This window comes from Grampus griseus, assembly GCF_964374135.1.
Source record: "Grampus griseus genome assembly, chromosome: 12".
NCBI classification, from domain to species: Eukaryota; Metazoa; Chordata; class Mammalia; order Artiodactyla; family Delphinidae; genus Grampus; species Grampus griseus.
In genome coordinates, this window is record NC_139006.1 from 48,490,840 (window position 1) to 48,510,849 (window position 20,010).

The 20,010-nt window shown below is 32.9% G+C and overlaps 1 protein-coding gene across 1 annotated transcript in view; it reads right to left on the reverse strand.

Moving 5' to 3' along the window:
• The window catches only part of CCDC178 (coiled-coil domain containing 178), a gene marked incomplete at both ends in the record, with an annotated part of 378,504 nt that overhangs the window by 291,711 nt on the left and 66,783 nt on the right, over positions 1–20,010 (reverse strand). Inside the window, 1 exon segment of the mRNA XM_082667126.1 lies at positions 11,996–12,146. Coding sequence (XP_082523252.1) covers positions 11,996–12,146 — 151 coding nt within the window.

Below are 20,010 nucleotides of genomic sequence, written 5' to 3' on the forward strand. Positions count from 1 at the left end.
CTGAATTCTTTTTTCAGGTCGGTTGCCTATTCCTCTTCATTTATTTGGTCTTGTAGGTTTTTACCTTGCTCCTTTGTCAGTAACATATTTTTTTGTCATCTCATTTTTTTTGATGGGTGGGACTCTGTTCCTATCTTACTGGTTGTTAGGCCTGAGGCACAGATTAGCTGAATGGATACAAAAACAAAATCCATATATATGCTGCCTAAAAGAGACCCACTTCAGACCTAGGGACACATACAGACTGAAAGTGAGGGGATGGAAAAAGATATTCCATGCAAGTGGAAATCAAAAGAAACCTGGAGTAGCAATACTCATATCAGAAAAATAGACTTTGAAATAAAGACTGTTACAAGAGATAAGGAAGGACACTATATAATGATCAAGGGATTAATCCAAGAAGAAGATATAACAATTATAAATATTTATGAACCCAACATAGGAGCACTTCAATATAAAAGGCAAATGCTTATAGCCATAAAAGGGGAAATCAACAGTAACATAATAATAGTGGAGGACTTTAACACACCACTTACACCAATGGACAGATCATCCAGACAGAAAATAAATAAGAAAACAAGATTTAAATGACACAATAGAGTAGATAGATTTAATTGATATTTATAGGACATTCCACCAGAAAGTGGCAGAATACACTTTCTTCTCAAGTGCTCATGAAACATTCTTCAGGATAGATCACATCTTGGGTCACAAATCAAGCCTTTGAAAATTTAAGAAAATTGAAATCATATCAATCATCTTTTCCAACAACAATGCTATGAGACTGGGAATCAAATACAGGAAAAAAACTGTAAAAAACACAAACACATGGAGGCTAAACAGTGCACTGCTAAACAATCAAGAGATCACTGAAGAAATCAAAGAGGAAATTAAAAAAATGCATAGAAACAAATGAAAATGAAAATACAACGACACAAAACCTACGGGATGCAGCAAAAGCAGTTCTAAGAGGGAAGTTTATAGCAATACAATATCACCTCAAGAAACGAGAAAAATCTCAAATAAACAATCTAAGCTTATGCCTAAAGCAACTAGGGAAAGAAGAACAAGAGGAACACAAAGTCAGTAGAAGGAAAGAAATCATAAAGATTAGAGCAGAAATAAATGAAATAGAAATTAAAAAAACAATAACAAAGAACAATAAAACTAAAAGTTGGTTCTTTCAGAAGATAAAATTGATGACCCTTTAGCAAAACTCATCAAGAAAAAAAAGGAAAGGATTCAAATCAATAAAATTAGAATTGAAAAAGAAGAACTTATGACTGACACGGCAGAAATACAAAGGATCATAAAAGACTACTACAAGCAACTCTATGCCAATAAAATGGACAACCTAGAAGAAATGGACAAATTGTTGGAAAGATACAACTTTCCAATACTGAACCAGGAAGAATTAGAAAATATGAATAGATCAATCACAAGTAATGAAATTGAAACTGTAATTAAAAATCTTCCGACAAACAAAAGTCTAGGACCAGATGGCTCACAGGTGAATTCTATCAAACATTTAGAGAAAAGCTAACACCCATCATTTTCAAACTCTTCCAAAATATTGCAAAGGAAGGAACACTCCCAAACTCATTCTACGAGGCCACCAACACCCTAATACTAAAACCAGACAACAATACTACAAAAAAAGAAAATTACAGACCAACATCACTGATGAATATAGATGCAAAAATCCTCAACAAACTACTAGCAAACAGAATCCAATAACACATTAAAAGGATCATACACCATGATCAAGTGGGGTTTATCCCAGCAAAGCAAGGATCCTTCAGTATACACAAATCAATCAATGTGATCCACAATATTAACAAATAAAGAAATAAAAACCATATAATCATCACAATAAATGCAGAAAAAGCTTTTGATAAAATTAAACACCCATTTATGATAAAAACTCTCCACAAAGTGGACACAGAGGCAACCTACCTCAACATAATTAAGGTCATATAGGACAAACCCACAGCAAACATCAATCTCAGTGGTGAAAAACTGAAAGCATTTCCTCGAAGATCAGGAACAAGACAAGGATGTCCACTCTTGCCACTCTTATTCAACATAGTTTTGGAAGTCTTACCCAGGTCAACCAGAGAAGAAAAAGAAATAAAAGGAATATGAATTGGAAAAGAAGAAATAAAGCTGTCACTGCTTGCAGAAGACATGATACTATACATAGAAAATCCTAAAGATGCCACCCGAAAACTACTAGAGCTAATCAATGAATGTGGTAAAGTTGCAGGATACAAAATTAATGCACAGAAATGAAAGATCAGAAAGTGAAATTAAGGAAACAATCCTATCTACCATCACAACAAAAAGTATAAAATACCTAGGAATAAACCTACCTAAGTAGGAAAAGACCTGTACTCAGAAAACTATAAGACACTGATGAAAGAAATCAAAGATGACACAAACAGATGGAGAGATATACAATGTTCTTGGATTGGAAGAATCAATCTTGTGAAAATGACTAGACTATCCAAAGCAATCTACAGATTCAAAGCAATCCCTATCAAATTACCAGTGGTATTCTCACAGAATTAGAACAAAAAATATTACAATTTGTATGAAAACACAGAAGACTGCGAATAGCCAAAGCAATCTTGAGAAACAAAAATGGAGCTGGAGGAACCATGCTCCCCAACTTCAGCCTATACTACAAAGCTACGGTAATCAAGACACTATGGTACTGGCACAAAAACAGCAATATAGATCAATGGAACAGGATAGAAAGCCCAGAGATAAACCCACGTACCTATGGTCACTTAATCTATGACAAAGGAGGCAAGAATATCCAATGGAGAAAAGACAACCTGTTCAATAAGTGGTGCTTGGAAAACTGGACAGCTACATTTAAAAGAATGAAATTAGAACACTCCCTAACACCACACACAAAAATAAACTCAAAATGGATTAGAGACCTAAATGTAAGACTGGACACTATAGCTCTTAGTGGAAAACATAGGAAGAACACTCTTTGAAATAAATGACAGCAAGATCTTTTTTGATCCACCTCCTACAGTAATGGAGATAAAAACAAAAATAAACAAATGGGACCTAATGAAACTTAAAAGTTTTTGCACAGCAAAGGAAACTACAAACAAGATGAAAAGATAACCCTCAGAATGGGAGAAAATATTTGCAAATGAAGCAACGGACAAAGTATTAACCTCCAAAATATACAAACAGCTCATGGAGCTCAATATCAAAAAACCAAACCACCCAATCAAAAAATGGGTGGAAGACCTAAACAGACATTTCTCCAAAGAAGACCTACAGATGGCCAAGTGGCACATGAAAAGCTGCTCAACATCACTAACTATCAGAGAAATGTAAATCAAAACCACAATGAGGTATCACCTCACACCAGTCAGAATGGCCATCATTACAAAATCTACACACAATAAATGCTGGAGAGGGTGTGAAGAAAAGGGAACCGTCTTGCACTGTTGGTGGGAATGTAAATTCATACAGCCACTGTAGAAAATAGTACAGAGGATTCTTAAAAAACTAAAAATAGAACTACTATGTGACCCAGCAATGCCACTGCTGGGCATATACCCTGAGAAAACCATAATTCAAAAGGACACATGCACCCCAATATTCATTGCAGCACTATTTACAATAGCCAGGACATAGAAACAACCTAAATGTCCAATGACAGATGAATAGATAAAGAGGATGTGGTACATATATACAATGGAATATTACTCAGCCATAAAGAGGAATGAAACTGGGTCATTTGTAGAGATGTGGATGGACCTAGAGACTGTCATACAGAGTGAAGTAAGTGAAAAAGAGAAAAACAAATACCATATATTAATGCATACATGTGGAATCCAGAAAAATGGTACAGATGAACCTATTTCCAGGGCAGGAATAGAGATGCAGATGTAGCGAGTGGACATGTGGACACAGTGGGGGAAGGGGAGGGTGTGATGAATTGGGAGATTAGGACTGACATATATATACTACCAGGTGTAAAATAGATAGCTAGTGGGAACCTGTTATAAAGCACAGGAAGCTCAGCTCAGTGCTCTGTGATGACCTAGATAGGTGGGATACAGGGGGCAGGAGGGTGGTCCAAGAGGGAGGCGATATATGTATACATATAGCTGATTCTCTTCCCTATACAGCAGAAACTCACACAACATTGTAAAGCAATTATACTCTAATAAAAAAGTAATTGAATAATATTTTTAACTTATATCCAAAAATATAAACTAAAATTTTAGCAGTGACATAGACTATAGGCTTTTTTTCTAACATATACAAAACTAACACAACAATTAGAAAATAACTGAATTTATAAGATTGCAGCATTGTTATCCTTTAAAGAATACTATTGGAAGCAACCAATATTTACAATAGTTAATACACAGGAATTGTCTCTAAGAGCAGACAGTGGAGTACATGAAATCCATTGGACGATGAAGATAATGTTTACAAAATCACAATGGACTGTTTCATCTAAAAGTTAATCATAAGGCACCAAATGCATACAAAACAACAGTGATTTTAAGTCTGTGCTATTTATTGCAATGCCAGTAACTTTTCTTAGCTATTTCACTCGTCAATTATAACATTTCCAAAGTCTATCTGTTTTATCATATAGATAATGTTTGATAAAGACAAAATCAAGGAATTTTCATTCCAAAGAATAAGTAACTTAAATCACAAATGATATCAAGGGGAAAACCCCCTAGATTTAAAACAATGTAAACACCAAGAGTCATTATGTAGTTTTGGTTAATGTTTTAAGTGATGAATCAATGCCAATATCAACAACATTTGAAGTTAAGTAAAGAGTAAAATAGTATAACCCACATCTTAAATTGTTGCCATAACAAGCTCCAGTAGATAATACCTCTATAGGATTAATGATATGAAAGCCAAGAAATTTAATTAATGGAAATATTGTCTTTAAAAAAGTGAGCTGAGCAAAGGGCAAAGTTAAAAGTTTTCAGAATTTTGGAAAATGTGAAAATGCAGGCAAATTATTTAAGACTTATCAGAAATATAAGGCATATGATTTTTACTTGAACTTCTAATACTATACCACGATTCAACTTTCATTATTTTTCCATCACAATATTTTTTGTTAAAATTAGTAGTTATGTTAATATTTTAAAGTTTTAGAGACATTTATAACAGCTTTGTTTATAATACTTAAAAAATGAAAACATACTAAATGTCCAGTAACAAGGGACTAAGAGACTCTCAATGATTAAAATTATATTGTAAAATATAAAATGATTTTGCAATGTTTTTATATAAAGAGAAACATGTCATCATTACTGTATGCATATAATATCCTTTTAAAATATACTACAAGCCCATCTATATAAAACAAATATTAACAGTGACTATACTTAAATAGTGAGATCATAGATCAGTAATTTCTTCTACTCACATGAGTGTATTCTAAACTTTGAGGGATAAAATTAAGTATTTGTGCCATTCAAAAAGTGTCTAAAATAATTTTAGATAACAGTTTGTGTAATGAATCCCACCAATTTTATAAGGATCATAAGGAAGAAAATAGGATCCATTAGTAGCAACTGCAGTGTAGTATAGTGGTGAAAGCCTGACTGGAAATCATTTGAAGTGGGATTGCAAGGAGAGAAATAGAAATAATGAACACAGAAAATCCTTTCAAGGGGTTTTGCTGCAAAGTATAACAAGAAATACAATTTATCTTAGGGAAAGATTTAAAACCAAAAACATGAAGCATTCAAAACAGGAAAGTGGAAAGTAAAAGGAAAGAGAATAAACCTAAAGAAACAAAAAGAAAATTATAACTATAGAAACATACATTAACATTTCAGAAGTTGGAAAATTGTAGAATTACTAAGTCCAAGAGCCATATCTATTTTTTAATTCAATTTTTAAAAATTTGAAAAATCTCATTTAAAAAGTGAAAAATACATATACGATTAGAAATAAGAGATAAGCAAAAGTATAAAAGAGAATTCTATATCATATTATATTACATTTGAAATTTTTAATCCATTTGGATTATTTCTAGGACCATTAAAAATGATAAATGAATATCAAGGATAAATATATAGCCTGATAAGACTAATCATCATAAAATAAAACAACTGTCTATGAAAAATAAAACAATAATTCAAACAATCTAAAAAAATTAAAAGCAACAGTCATATTTTCACCAAGATGTTTTATGAAAATTTTAAGAAAAAGTTATTTAAATCTATCTTAATTCTCCAGGTAACAGAAAGGGAGAAAAGCTTCACAATTTATTTACAAAACCAGCATAATCCTGATAAGAAAATCTATCAAATATAGCACAAATTAAGAACACTGAAATACAGACTAACTTATGAATATGGATGCAAAATCTTATATAAAATAATTGCAAATCAAACTCAGCAGTAAATTAAAAGAATAAACCATAACCAAGCAGAGTTCACCCTAAGAATTTAAAAATGATTTAATTTTAATATAATACATCATTTCAATAGGTCAAATGAGAAACCATTTAAAATCATCTTTACAGATGCTTACATTCTGTGAAAGTAATCATCTATTCCTGATAGTTTTTATAACCTGAGTATACTTTTAAAATCTTTAAAATGATAATGAGCATAGGTTTGAAATCAATATTTACATAACATTAACAACTTCTTTAAAATAAAAATTGAAATAAAGAAAGCCAATTTCATAGATGTTATTTAATATTTTATACATGTCACACAAAATATAGACAGAATAAGAGATTAAAACCTTATGGTGAAAAAAACTAGCAATGTGTAATTTTATATATGTTACCACATTTTATCCATATAACACATAAATATTATATAATAAAACAATAACAAAAATTGCATTGCAGTTTGGCTGTATCACTTCATAACTTTGTGTGCATGAGATAAATCACTCTGCTTCTTTAGACTGGTTTCCTATTCGGTACATTAATAGTATTAATGATAATTATTAGCTTATTTATTTTTAATAAATAAACTGCTTAATTTGAAAGATTTTGAAATAAGAATATCAATCAAAAGGTATAGTTTAATAGATGTTTTGTGGTGTTTGGATTTATACTTACAGTGTCTAGAGCAATAAGTTAGCAATAAATATTAAATGTCTACTAAAAAAGACAACATCCAAAAATATGAAAATATCATATATGTAAGAGGAATTTGCTTATTTACAAACTTTATCTGTAAACTAAATTATGAAAAATATTTTGTATGCCTGTCATTGTTTAATAAAATATGAAAATCACAAAGGATTTCTATATCTTTTTTTTTTTTTTTTTTTTTGCGGTACACGGGCCTCTCACTGTTGTGGCCTCCTCTCCTGTTGCGGAGCACAGGTTCCGGATGCGCAGGCTCAGCGGCCATGGCTCACAGGCCCAACCGCTCCGCAGCATGTGGGATCTTGCCAGACCAGGGCACGAACCCGTGTCCCCTGCATCGGCAGGTGGACTCTCAACCACTGCGCCACCAGGGAAGCCCAGGATTTCTATATCTTTAAACATCATATTTGTATTATTTTATCAAATGACTGGATAAAATGAAACGTAGATGGCTGTTTCTTTAATATCACAAGAAACAAAGAGTTGCAGATGATGAAATTATATTCTAAAAACAAATTCCTGAACTATGGGAGAAGTAGACTTCAAAGAAAACATGGGGAAAAATTATAGAAAAGCAGCTTTACTTCTACATTTAAAACAAATTTGATCTTGACAATATTTTTAAAGTACTTAACCAATTTCAAGATATTTTCTAGGTTACAAAATCCATTGTTTGCATAAATGAGACAGGAAAAATGTATTTTCATAGATACAATGACAACACTAGTTGGAGAAAAGTGTACATTAATGAGGTAAAGACTCTAAATTGAAAGCACGATATGCCTTGAAATTTTAAAGGATCAGTTAGGTTGTGTGTGCACTTAGGCAGCACTAATCTTTTATTTTTCTCTTGAACTAGAAGTGCCGATTGCATACCAAAAAATAATGCACGGAAATAATGCACATCATTGCTTTTAATTGAGTGCTTAATATGCCCACTTTGCAAATCTAGCTTAAAGGTTTTTATAATGAGGAAGATACAGAAAAAAAGTATATCTAAACTTCATCATGTTCTCATCTTCTCTATAAAGTATGATAGCCCACAAATGATTTCCATAATTGAAGAATATTACTAACTTCATAAATACATTCACAGTATCTCATCAAAAATAACATTTTGTTATGGAGGGCCAGACTTGCTATTTTAGAAATGATCAAAAAAATTAAAAAGTGATTTTAGGTTTAGTGAATGAATTTTCCCTCTTTGAAAATATTTTATTACCAGTGATATTTTTATAAATGATAAATTTCAACATGATTAGAAAATTGAGGTCGTAACTATTTAACATTATATTATATTTTATTTCAATGTCTACAGTCTACATTCCACCTCATCAAGTGCTTTCCAGACTCACAAGGTGAAGTTATTTTCCCCCATTGCCCTTCCTTCCTTCCTTCTTTCCTTCCTCCCTCCCTGCCAACCTCCCTCCCTCCCTCCCTTCCTTTATTCATTAGTTAATTCACTCATTCGACAAGCCTAATATGGCTTTTTTTGAATGTCTACTATGACATTTTATCGAGTCTAATATGGGACAGGCACTGTGCAAGTTACACAGAGAAAACAAAAATCACAATGCATTTCCTGTCTTTAAAAAGCTTATAATCTAAAAAGAAGTATACAAGTAATCATTGATTTCAACAGACTGTTGGTGCCAATAACAGTACAAGTATGGAGGTAAACACAGAGTACGAGAGTTCAAAGCAGACAGAACAAAGTGAAGAAATGGTTTCTCCAAGAATTTTCCTTCAATTTTCCAAGTTGAAGTTTAAAATGAGAGGATTCAGCCAGACAACAGTAGGATGGAGAAGATGAGCTGAGTTAAACACTGACATCATAATCAGAGGGAACAGTATTTATGAAAAGCTGGAAGAAGGAAACCCATGGCACATTCTGGTGTCTTGCAGTTTGTCCAGTAGCTAGAGAATAGTTAGAGGGAAAGAGGCAGCAAGAGAGAAGTTGGAGGTTGAAAACAAGGGCAGATTCCAAAGAGACTTGTATTACTACCTATTTAAGATCAGTTTCTTCCCACTTACTCATCCCAACTCATCCCCTCTGACACTTCAGCCCAGTGTGTTTTAGTTTAGTGATTTTCAGCCTTGCCTATTTCTGGATTCTTCTACATTGCCTATGCAGTGGTGTAAGCCACTCCCATCTTAACTCAGGTGCATACCCCCTACATTGCATAAATAAAAACAAAATACAAAAATTTTCTGAGAAAGAAAATTTTGAGAAATTCCAATCCAGCTCACTAAAGAAGCTTGTAAAAGATACACTTTAGTAACAAGAAAAAAAACAATGCCAATTAGAAATGTCTGATAAAAAGAAAGAGCCGTGTGTTAAACTGGGAATGAATATTATCAAACATTTATTGTGTAAATTAATAAGAAATTATCTTAATACAGGAATTACTAAATAAGAGGCATAACATGATGGAAAATAGAATATATGTCAGGAAAGTACATATGGTCCTTAAACTGTTCAAAAAGAATTTAATGATGTCGACTTCACATCTGTAAGTGAAATATGCATTCCAAAGATTCTAAAAATTTATAGCCCCAAAACATATAAATAAAACACATCTTAAGAAAATAATCAATTAGAAACATTCTAAACTTAGTTTCATCTAAAATATGGCTTCAAATTATGTAAAGCAAAAATATGGATAGAAAAAAATGAAAATAAAGAAATAACACTATCATACTGAGATATATTTTAATACAGCTTTCATAGCAATTGATGCATTAGTCAGAAAATAAATCAGAAATATAAAAGAGTTAAATAACCCAATTATCACAGTTCACAAAATGAACCTATGTAGAACTGCACTCCATTATCAGAGAAAGCATTTTTCCAAAATCAAAAATTTACACAATTTACCTATATAGTATGAAATAAATTAAGCCTTAACAAAATATGAATAATATCTACCATATATACTACCTTTATGAACAAATCAGAATTACATTAAAAATCAATTCAAAATAAATAACTTTAACATTTAGTGCAGTTAGAAGGGTTAATCTGTCTGACTGATCACAGGCTGACTTTTCAGAGAGAGTCTGCCTTTTCAGAGAGAGTCTGCCTTTGACGAAGTTCCAAGAAATTGATTAAGGTCCAATTTAGTAAAACTACCCAAATAAATGGAGAGATAGATCATGTTTATGTTTAAGGACCCCATCATAAAGATTTCATTTCTCCATCATATAATACATAAATGAATGAGATTCCAATCATAATTCCAGTAAAATTTATGAAGGAAATGAACAAGAAAATGCTGAAATTTAATGGAAGCACAAAGGTCAAGAATAGCCTAAAACTCTTAAAGAACTGTAAGACTGGGGGATTCATCATAATAGATAATCAAAGCTCATAACAGAAGTTTATTAATGTTGACATTAGGTATGGAGATAAACATGTTAAGTAGACCAAACAAATTAAAAAGAGAATGGAAAAAGAGATCCACACAAAACAAATAAGGAAGCCCCATATGTGAGAGATGATTCTAAATATTAATATATAAGGAAATACAGTAAGTTATAACAATTTGTTTTCTATATAAGGAAAAATGTAATTGGAACCTCACTTCACATCATACCAATATATGAATTTCAAATTGATTATGCTTCATATCTGGCAAGTAAAATATGCATTCCTAAAATTCTGCAGACAGTTTATTTCTTCTAAACTTGTAAGTAATAGAATGAGAAAAAACTCATTTTTTTGAATATTTTAAACATATTTAATCTAAAAGCATTATTAAACATGAAAAGCAAAATTTCAAGCCATTTAGAATAAAATACCAAAGAATATTTTTTGACTCAAAGGCATAAAAAATTTATTTTAAAAGTTCAGAAAAACATAGCTCAAAGGAAAATATTAAATCTTACTACAGTAAAACTGAAGTTTCTCTTCATGAGAAGTTACCATAAAGAAACGGAAGAAGATTGGGTGAAAATATTTTTAACATGTAACTTTAAAATATTTAGAATCTGTAACATAAAACAAATTCTTACAAATCAATTAAAAAAAAAAACATCGATCAATGTATAGGGTAAAAACCATGAGCAGGTTTTTCACAGAAAAGGAAATACAAATGACCCTCCCCCAAAAAAGCCATTAAATATATGCTCAGTCTCACTCTTAATTATAGATTAATTTAAAAAGCCATAATGAAAACATAATTCAAGAGCCTTATAATAGAAACTCGCAAAAAACCCATTCTTAACTCTAGGTAGGAATGCAAATTTGTACAGGAATATGTATATTATTGCCTTTTACTGAACTATTATTTCTTTTCATCATTTTATTATTTCGTTTTACTAGTGCTTCCTTTTACTAAAGTGAATGAGATGCAACAGGAGAGGAAGGCAGAAAAGATGAGTCATAAGGGAAGATCAGTGAGACACCAAGTGTTAGAGGACTCAGCTCACCATTCCTGAAGGGAACCACCAGCCAGGGGATGCAGGTAGCTTCTAAAAGCTGAGAATGATCCCAGGCTGACAGCCACCAAGGAAACAAGGACCTCAGTTCTAAAACCACAGGAAGTGAATTTTGCCAAAACTGAATGAGCCTGAAAGCAGATTCATCCTGGAGTCTTTAGAAAGAAATGCAGGGCTGATGACACCTTGATTTCAATCAGGAACGATCTGGAGCAGAGGAACTAGCTGAGCTATGACCCGGAGAAACTTCATGATAACTGGGTACTGTTTTAAGCTGCTAAATTTCTGGTAATAGGCAATAGAAAACCAATATAGAAAGAAACTGGCTAACTGTCATTTAATTATTAACAGAGAGTAAGTTCAGATAGCCATGGCACAAAGCTAATGTCAGTATTTTTAAAAATTTTAATTATGAAAACTCACCGTTTTTGTTAAAGCAGCTAATTCCTTTCTTGATGACCTTGTTTCCTTCAATAATTTAATCATTGCTTCTTCATTCTCAATATTAATATTAACTGCTTGTATTGATGTACAGTGGAAATTAAACAGACTGTTAAGTTTATCTATCTCTTTCCTAAGAGAAAAAACAGTTGATTTTATCCGCACTGAAGGGGAAATTATATTTTAACTTATAGCTGAATTAGCTTCTGACTTAACCATGTAGATTAATGCAATTTATCTATTCCTAAAATTTTTCCCATCCCAAAGAAACTCCTGAAAAGTACTACTTAGATATAAACAGTAAGTAGTGAAAAAAACTTCAATTTGTTTCTGATGGAAAGGAACTGAGAGAAAAGTGATTTGTAAATTATTTAAAATAAACCACCTTTTGATTTGATTCCAGGTGAGAGACCTAAGCACCTTTGATTCAGAGGTTGGGTAGTACAGGGATGGAAAGGAAAGAAAAAAAGAAAGGAAAAAAGTAAGAGAAGAGAAGAAGCTGTAAAAGTGGAAAGATCACACATTACTAAAGCTCTGGTGTACTGTCTTATCTCCCTCACAGTTAGAGCTAAAAAGCGGTAAACTACAGCTTAGGAAAACAAGGGGCCTATTTAAGAGAAGTAGTTGCCAAGGGGATCTTTTTCCTATGTGACATGTCACAGAAAAGACCAGTGCTAATCTGTAAAGCTACATAATCCCTTATCTTATCTGGTAGGTAGAAAACAAGTTCCAAATATAAAAGTCACTTTAAAGCATGGTCTTAGAGTTTAATATATGAAAAAAGTAGTGAGAAAATGACAAAAGTATAACTTGCATAAAATATTAGCAAGTAATACAGATAAGCCCAATTTTTTAAGACACCATAAACAAAATAATAGAGTGGGAGATTTATCTGAAACCCATATAAGAGATCAAAGATTAAATCATTTGTGTGTAATAAAATCCTACAATGCAATATGGAATGGAAAACTTACCCAAGAGACAAACGAGCAGAGAAGATAAACAAGAATTCACAAGAAAATAAATGCCAATGGCCAATAAATATATGATGTGTTTACTGAATTTGCCCAGGCTATGCTATCATGCATAAGCCTGATTTTAGGAGTAGGGTCAAATGAACTGAAAGATATAACTGAAACTGAAAGATATAATCTCACAATATAAATGAAAATTAAAGCAACAAACAAATAGGCAAGAAGCTTCTCCTTTACCCTTCCATATCTGGAGAGTACAGGCTTCCTATCAGAATTCTAGAAGCCAGATCAATAATGAGAGATTGGGAGCCTGAGCATTTAAAATGTACATGTTTGGTTAAATTTCCTCCTTATGAAGTTAATTTTTCTTCTCTCAGTGGTATCCATTTCCCCAGTCCAGATAATAAACTAGATTTTGACTAAGAAGTGAGCAATTGCCCAGTGTCATGGAATGCAGGAGCTAAGTATTATTTTAGTTATCTCCTCATCCCTATTTCCTGAAGCATCAACTGCTGCCACCAATTCCTCAGCCTTCTAAGAATTTTTCAGTGTAAAACTTTGTTACTAGGTTTGCCCCCACTGGTACTTTAGATTTCATCATTCTTGTATCTGCTAAATCAGAATAAATTTAGAAGAATAAAATGGGAAGAATCATTTTACCTGTTAAGAATTACTATAAAGTAGAGCAATCAAGACACCAAAGAATATATGCTGTGTGTTTCCATTTATATGGAATTCAAGAACAGACCAAACTAACCATGGTGATAGAAGTCAGAATGGAGATGACTTTTTAGGAGAATGGTATGGACTGAGAAGGAGAACAAGAAAAAACTTCTAGTATGCTGGAAACTTTTTATATCTTAACCTGGGGCATGGTGACATGAGTGTATATACATAAAAAATCATAAATCTATACATTTGATAGCACACATAATCATGTTTCTATATGTCTGTTAATTCTTAAAAAATAGTGAAGGAAAATTAAACATATCTTTAAAATTTTATTTAATAAAGCATTTATGACTCCACTGATGCTTATAAAAGAACTTCTGGAAAATGTACGTAAATGAGAAGAAAATTAACGAGTAAGTTATATGGTGTAACAAATAATAATGAGTAACGGAAGTAATAATAATATGCCTTTGGGTCCATCTAAATATTAATTATAAAAATCACCAGCTAATTCAAAATTGAGAAGGAAAAATTTTAGAAAATGGTACAAGATGGATAATGTTGTATTTGTAATTAATATGGACAAACATGTGTTTGTGCCAAATAGATTAATGAAAAAAATTCTCTTCTGTCATCAAGAAAAAGAGAGAGGGCCCCCTTCCCCCCACCAAAAAAAAGAAATGAACAACGAGAAGTTACAACTGATACCACAGAAATACAAAAGATCATAAGAGACTACTATGAACAACTATATTCCAATAAAATGGACAATCTAGAATAAATGGACAAATTCTTAGAAATGTACAATCACACAAGACTGAACCAGGAAGAAATACAAAATATGAACAGACCAATTACCAGTAATGAAATTGAATCAGTAATTTTAAAACTCTCAGTGAACAAAAGTCCAGGACCAGGTGGCTTCACAGGTGAATTCTATCAAATATTTAGAGAAGAGTTAACACCTATCCTCAAACTATTCCAAAAAACTGCAGAGGAAGGAACATTTCTGAACTCATTCCACAAGGCCAGAAACACCCTGTTACCAAAACCAGACTGAAATATCTCAAAAAAAGAAAATTACAGGTCAATATAACTGATGGACACAGATCCAAAAATCCTCAACAAAATATTAGCAAATGGAACCCAAAGAAACATTTAAAGTATCATACAGTGTGATCAAGTGGAATTTATCCCAGGGATACAAGGATTTTTCAATATCCACAAATTAGTTAATGTGAATAAAAAGCATAGGATCATCTCAATAGATGTTGAAAAAGCTTTTGACAAAATTCAACATCCATTTTTGATAAAAACTCTTAAAGTGGGAATAGAGGGAATATACCTCAACATAATAAAGGCCATATATGACAAACCCATAGATAACATCATACTGATTGGTGAAAAGCTGAAAACACTTCCTCTAAGATAGGAACAAAGCAAAGTTGCCCACTCTGGTCACTTTTATTCATCATAGTCTTGGAAGTCCTAACCATAGCATAGACAAGAAAAAGAAATTTATAAAAATCCAAATTGGAGGGCTTCCCTGGTGGCGCAGTGATTGAGAGTCCGCCTGCTGATACAGGGGACATGGGTTCATGCCCTGGTCCGGGAAGATCCCACATGCCGTGGAGCGGCTGGGCCTGTGAGCCATGGCTGCTGAGCCTGCACATCCAGAGCCTGTGCTCCGCAACAGGAGAGGCCACAACAGTGAGAGGCCCGCGAACTGCAAAAAAAAAAAAAAAAAAAAAAATCCAAATTGGAAAGGAAGAAGTAATATTGTCGCTGTTTGTAGGTAACATGATAGTAGTCATAGAAAATCCTAAAGACACCACCAGAAAGCTACTAGAGCTCATCAATGAATTCACTAAAGTTGCAGGATACAAAATTAATATCCAGAAATCTGTTGCATTTCTCTACACTAACAAACTATCAGAAAGTAAAATTAAGGAAACAGTCCCATTTGCTATTTCATCAAAAAGAATAAAATATCTAGGAATAAACCTACCTCAGGAGGTAAAAGACAGGTACTCAGAAAACTATAAGATGCTGATGAAAGAAATTGAAGACTACACAAATAAATGGAAAGATATACTGTGTTCTTGGATTGTAAAAATTAATATTGTAAAAATGACCATACTACCAAAAGCAATCTACAGATTCAATGAAATCCCTATCAAAAGACCAATGGCTTTTTTCACAGAACAAGAACAAATAATTTTATAATTTTTAGGGAAATACAAAAGACTGCAAATAATTAAAACAACCTTGAGAAAGAAGAGGAGGAATCCTGGAGGATTCACGCGCCTTCATTTCAGACTATACGGCAAAGCTACAGTATCAAAACGGTATGGTACTGGCACAAGAACTGGCACATAGATCAATGAAATAGAACAAAGAGCCCAGACATAAACTCACACACTTAATTAATATATGACAAAGGAGGCAAGATGTATAATGGAGAAAAGACAGTCTCTTCAACAAGTGGTGCTGGGAAAACTAGAGAGTTACATGTAAAAGAATATTAGAACATTTTATCACACCATATACAAAAATAAACTCAAAACAGTTTAAAGACATAAATGTAAGACCAGAAACCATAAAACTCCTAGGAGAAAACATAGGTAGAACACTCTGTGACATAAATCATAGCAATATATTTTTGGATCTGTCTCCTAAAGCAAGGGAAATAAAATAAAAAAAAAAAAAAGGAACTTAAATTTTGCACAGCAAACGAAACCATCAACAAAACAAAAACACAACATACTGAATGGGAGAAAATATTTGTTAATGACATGACTGATCAGGGGTTAATATGCAAAATATATAAACAGCTCATACAACTCAACATCAAAAAACAAGTAACACAATCAGAAAATGGGCAGAAGACCTGAAGAGACATTTTTCCAAAGAAGACGTACAAAAGGCCAACAGGCACATTAAAAAATGCTCAACAACATTAATCATAAGATAAATGTAAATTAAAACCACAATGAGCTATCACGTTACACCTGTCAGAATGGCTATCATCAAAAAGAACACAAAAAAAACAAATTTTGGAAAGAATGTGGAGAAAAGGGATCCCTCCTACACTGTTGGAGGGAATGTAAACTGGTGCAGCCGCTGTGGAAAACAGTATGGCAGTTTCGCAGAAAACTAAAAATAGAATTACCATATGACCCAGCAATTCTACTCCTGGGTATATATCTGAAAAATACAAGAACTCTAATTGGAAAATATACATGCACCCCAATATACATAGCCGGATTATTTACAATTACCAAGATATGGAAGCAACCTAAGTTCCACCAGTAGAATAAATGGATAAAGAAGATATGGCTTGCATATATATATATATATATACACACACACATACATATATACATATATATACATATATATATATACATACATATATACATATATATATGTAAAATGGAATATTACTCAGCCATAAAAAAGAATACAATTTTGAGCAGAAGCAAGAATAATGACAATCTTTCTGCCTGTGGAACAAAAACCACATTTACATAAAGATAGACAAGATGAAAAGGCAGAGGGCTATATACCAGATGAAGGAACAAGATAAAACCCCAGAAAAACAACTAAATGAAGTGGAGATAGGCAGCCTTCCAGAAAAAGAATTCGGAATGATGATAGTGATGGTGATCCAGGACCTCAGAAAAAGAATGGAGGCAAAGATCGAGAAGATCCTAGAAGTGTTTAACAAAGATCTAGAAGAATTAAAGAACAAACAGAGATGAACAATAACTAAAATGAAAAATACACTAGAAGGAATCAATAGCAGAATAACTGAGGCAGAAGAACGGATAAGTAACCTGGACAACAGAATGGTGGAATTCACTGCTGCGGAGGAGAATAAAGAAAAAAGAATGAAAATAGCCTAAGACACCTCTGGGACAACATTAAACGCAAGAACATTTGCATTATAGGGATGCCAGAAGGAGAAGAGAGAAAGAACCAGAGAAAACATTTGAAGAGAGGATACTCGAAAAATTCCCTAACATGGGAAAGGAAATAGCGACCAAAGTCCAGGAAGCGCAGAGAGTTCCATACAGGATAAATCCAAGGAGAAACAGGCTGAGACACATAGTAACCAAATTGGCAAAAATTAAAGACAAAGAAAAATTATTGAAAGTAGCAAGGGAAAAACGACAAATAACATACAAGCAAACTCCCATAAGGTTAACAGCTGATTTCTCAGCCGAAACTCTACAAGCCAGAAGGGAGTGGCATGATATACTTAAAGTGATGAAAGGGAAGAAACTACAACCAAGAGTACTCTACCCAGCAAGGGTGTCATTCAGATTTGATGGAGAAATCAAAAGCTTTACAGGTAAGCAAAAGCTAAGAGAATTCAGCACCACCAAACTGGCTCTACAACAAATGCTAAAGGAACTTCTCTAAGTGGGAAAAACAAGAGAAGAAAAGGACCTACAAAAACAAACCCAAAACAATTAAGAAAATGGTCACAGGAACATACATATTGATAATTACCTTAAACGTGAATGGATTAAATGCTCCAAACAAAAGACACAGGCTTGCTGAATGGATACAAAAACAAGACCCACATATATGCTGTCGACAAGAGACCCACTTCAGACCTAGGGACACATACAGACTCAAAGTGAGGGGATAGAAAAAGATATTCCATGCAAATGGAAATCAAAAGAAAGCTGGAGTAGCAATACTCATATCCGATAAAACAGACTTTAAATTAAACAATGTTACAAGGGATGAGGGAGGACACTACATAATGATCAAGGGATCAATCCAAGAAGAAGATGTAACAATTATAAATATATATGCACCCAACATAGGAGCACCTCAATACATAAGGCAACCGTAAGAGCTATAAAAGAGGAAATCAACAGTAACACAATAATAGTGGGGGATTTTAACACCTCACTTAAATCAATGGACAGATCATCCAAACAGAAAATTAATAAGGAAACACAAGTGTTAAGTGACATAATAGATCAGATAGATTTAATTGATATTTATAGGACATTCCATCCAAAAACAGCAGATTACACTTTCTTCTCAAGTGTGCATGGAACATTCTCCAGGATAGATCATATCTTGGGTCACAAATCAAGCCTCAGTAAATTTAAGAAAATTGAAATCATATCAAGCATCTTTTCTGACCGCAACGCTATGAGATTAGAAATCAATTACAGAGAAAAAAACGTAAAAAACACAAACACATGGAGGCTAAACAATACATTACTAAAAAACCAAGAGATCACTGAAGAAATCAAAGAGGAAATCAAAGAATACCTAGAGACAAAGGACAATGAAAACACGATGATCCAAAAACTATGGGATGTGGCAAAAGCAATTCTAAGAGGGAAGTTTATAGCTATACAAGCCTACCTCAAGAAACAAGAAAAATTTGAAATAAAAAAATCTAACCTTACAACTAAAGGAACTAGAGAAAGAAGAACAAACAAAACACAAAATTAGCAGAAGGAAAGAAATCATAAAGATCAGAGCAGAAATAAATGAGATCAAAACAAAGAAAACAATAGCAAAGATCAATAAAACTAAAAGCTGGTTCTTTGAGAAGATAAACAAAATTGATAAACCATTAGCCAGACTCATCAAGAAAAAGAGGGAGAGGACTCAAATCAATAAAATTAGAAATGGAAAAGGAGAAGTTAAAACAGACACCACAGAAACACAACGCATCCTAAGAGACTACTACAAGCAACTCTATGCCAATAAAATGGACAACCTGGAAGAAATGGACAAATTCTTAGAAAGGTCTAACCTTCCAAGACCGAACCAGGAAGAAATAGAAAATATGAACACACCAAGCACAAGTAATGAAACTGTGACTAAAAATCTTCCAACAAACAAAAGTCCAGGACCAGATGGCTTCACAGATGAATTCTATCAAACATTTAAAGAGCTAACACCAATCCTTCTCAAACTCTTCCAAAAAATTGCAGAGGAAGGAACAGTCCCAAACTCGTTCTATGAGGCCACCATCACCCTGATACCAAAACTAGACAAACATACTACCAAAAAAAAAAATTACAGACCAATATCACTGATGAATATAGATGCAAAAATCCTCAACAAAATACTAGCAAACAGAATCCAACAACATATTAAAAGGATCATACACCATGATCAAGTGGGATTTATCTCAGGGATGCAAGGATTCTTCAAAAAATGGAAATTGATCAATGTGATACACCATATTAACAAATTGAAGAAGAAAAACCATATGATCATCTCAATAGATGCAGAAAATGCTTTTGACAAAATTCAACACCGATTTATGATAAAAACTATGCACAAAGTGGGCACAGAGGGAAACTA